We start from the raw sequence: 2,790 nt of genomic DNA, 5'->3' as shown, positions 1-2,790 counted from the left end.
ACACTCACCTGATGCAAATGAGACACTCATTGAGTATACTTAGGACACTTACCAAATTCAAATCCAAGCAAAAGTAGGATACTGATTCAAAAATGTAAACAACTTTTGAAATCTTGTGGATTTTTTCAAAATATAAAAATATTTAAAAATTAATTAGTATTTTTAGTATAAAAATTCAAAAATGAATATAAAATAAAAAATCATATTATTCATAAGTCATAGAAAGTATATTATTCATCAATATCCATACAAAAGTACAAAAAAAAGTGTAATAGGACACGGCATTCACGGTACACGTTATTAATAATTGAACTTCTTCGGTGAAACAATTTAAAGAGTTAATTATCAACTAGACTAAAAATATTTTTCAGTTCACTCTTCTGCGAAGCAGTAAGCTGCGTAGGAAAAATTATATCAAACTTAATTCTGAGGTTTCCTTTTGTGCCTGGTTTACTTGTGGATGGCATGCCTTCGTCTTGGATCACAATCTCAGTGTCTGGTTTCACAATATCTGTGACAGAAACTTCAATTTCTCGCCCATCCAACGTTGTAACTTTGATTGTCTTTCCCGTGAGAGCCTCTATAAGTGAAATCTTCTGAGTGGTCACCAAATCATTTCCTTCTCTCTTAAAAATGGCGTGAGGTTTCTCGTCCACCACAAATACCAGATCAGCAGGACAAGGAAATCCTGGTGCTTGATTACCTTTTCCAGGATAAGTTATCTTAGTGTCCTTCTTCCAACCAGGCTTCACGTCTATAGTCAATATTTCATCAACAGTCATCATGTTTCTACCAAAAAAAAAAAAACGTGTTAAAAGTTAATTGTATATACAATATATATATATATATATATTTGAAAAAAAATAATAGATACCCAGCAAAATTGTACATTTGGTGCTATAACTTTCTATGAGGTTTTAATTTGGTCCCTTAATTTTATAAAATATATTTTTAGTCCTCTATTTTAATCATTTCTGTGCCAATTATTGTTGTTTTTTTTATAAAAAATTAAATTTAATAGGTTAACATCTAAAATTTCAATGTTTGTATTATTTTCATCAAAAAACAATATAATTAGGATTAGAGGATTTGAAAGGAACTTAAAATAAAATCTCCGATATGCAACTGTTCTTATTAGACTAAGATGATATACCAAATAGATTTAAATCCTATGAAGTAAAGATTTGTAAATTTCATGAAGTTTGCCTTTACAGAGAAGAAAGAGAAGATTTTATATTTTATAAAAATAAAAGGAAATCTTCATAGAAATTTATGAATATCAACTTTAGATGAAAATTCTCTGAAATTAAGATTTGTAAATTTCATGGAAGTTTACATAACAATATTGGGCACTCGTATTGACATATGCACAAGATAAGATGGACCGTAAAAAGGATAACAAAGTAATCTAACATAGTCAAGTTTATAACGGAGGTATATAATAAGACGTAAGTAAAATTTCTCTGCAGGTGATAGTGAGATTGTTTCTTATAAGTAGGCTTGAAAGAAGCATATCATGACTCTATTCGTCTGTGTGATTCAGAGGTCGTGTATATATATATATATATGTTTGTGGCGGCCTCCAAAGCAGAAAGGTTAAAATCTAAACCATATGATATAAAATATAATGTAACTTCAAAATCATATTCAAATACCAGAAACACAAAGGTCATATATATAATCATTACGTACCCAAAAGCATCAATAACATTCCTTGAGATTCTCAATCTTCGTTCGCAGCCCTTGTAAAGATCGTCGAGGCTGAAAACCAGCTTGTGTTCTGAGGTTGCGGCTTTCAATATGTCATCAGGATTTCTCAGTTCAACCCTTTCGAATTTATTGACAGGATTCTGATGAGAACCAAAATCACAGGTCTTCCGCTTCCTAGTAGTAGAATTCGTATTGGTCGTCGTCTTCGTCGTCATATTATTATTTATAAGAGGACTTATTTGGCCATCGTCATAGATCTTTCGCTTCATAGGGTTTCCGAGAACATCGTAAGCCTCTGATATCTGTTTGAACTTGGTCTCTGCTTCTTTCATCTTCAAGGGACTTTGATTATTCTTGTCTGGGTGCCACTTCATCGCCAGTCTTTTGTACGCCTTCTTCAATTCCTCGTCATTCGCTTTACGTGACACTTGAAGTATCTTGTAGTAGTCTACGACGTCGATGTTCGTCTCCAGCGAATTCAAAGTCGACGACGTCATTGTTCTCTGATCTGAAAGATATGAATATGAAGATCAAGAAAAACTGTGAAGAAGAGTGAAGTTAGAAATCACTCTGTCGATTCATCAGATTACACAGAGAATTGAAATATATATAAAGATGTGAAGAGATGTGTTTTATCGTTATTATTGGAATGCGATCTCTCCAAGTATATATATACGTCGATTCAACAAATTTCTGAGAAATATATATTATATTGTGAAGAGATGTGTTTGTATGTGTCGTCGTTTTTGGTATACACTCTCTGTCAATTTATATATGTCATAAATGTATCTTCTTTAGAGAGAATTACTTTAGTTTATTAATATTTCATTTTATATACTCAAAGTCCTTATTTTTTATTAAATCAAGAATTTGAATATTTTATAGATTATTTATTTCACAACGAATTCTTGTAATTAATATTATTAATATATTGAAACCCAACTATTAAATAAAAGTATATTAAATATATAAGGATAAGTACATAAGTCTTTCTCTTTATCAAATTAGAATTTATTTAGTAATTGGAAAACTATTTTGTCCTCTATAATTTCATCGTAATTCCTTTTAAAAAATATAAAA

General features: G+C 30.5%; 1 protein-coding gene across 1 annotated transcript; it reads right to left on the bottom strand.

Annotated features, from left to right (window-relative positions):
• Window positions 1-338: 338 nt before the first annotated feature.
• Window positions 339-2,207, bottom strand: LOC129322450 (uncharacterized). Its single transcript, XM_054968771.1, has 2 exons — window positions 1,693-2,207; window positions 339-789 (listed from the first exon to the last, which is right to left on the bottom strand). The coding sequence occupies exons 1-2, from the start codon at window positions 2,205-2,207 to the stop codon at window positions 339-341; spliced, it is 966 nt and encodes a 321-aa protein (XP_054824746.1).
• Window positions 2,208-2,790: the final 583 nt, after the last annotated feature.

This window comes from Prosopis cineraria, unplaced genomic scaffold (assembly GCF_029017545.1).
Source record: "Prosopis cineraria cultivar Desert tree isolate PC_DT_omini unplaced genomic scaffold, ASM2901754v1 PC10, whole genome shotgun sequence".
NCBI classification, from domain to species: domain Eukaryota; kingdom Viridiplantae; phylum Streptophyta; class Magnoliopsida; order Fabales; family Fabaceae; genus Prosopis; species Prosopis cineraria.
This window is presented reverse-complemented; position numbering and strand designations above follow the sequence as displayed.

Excerpts from the sequence above, each read along its gene's own strand:
- LOC129322450 (XM_054968771.1), bottom strand. The coding sequence starts at position 2,207 with ATGACGTCGTCGACTTTGAATTCGCTGGAGACGAACATCGACGTCGTA. Across the intron at positions 790-1,692 it reads AATGTTATTGATGCTTTTGG|AAACATGATGACTGTTGATG; the intron begins GTACGTAATGAT and ends TTTTTTTGGTAG.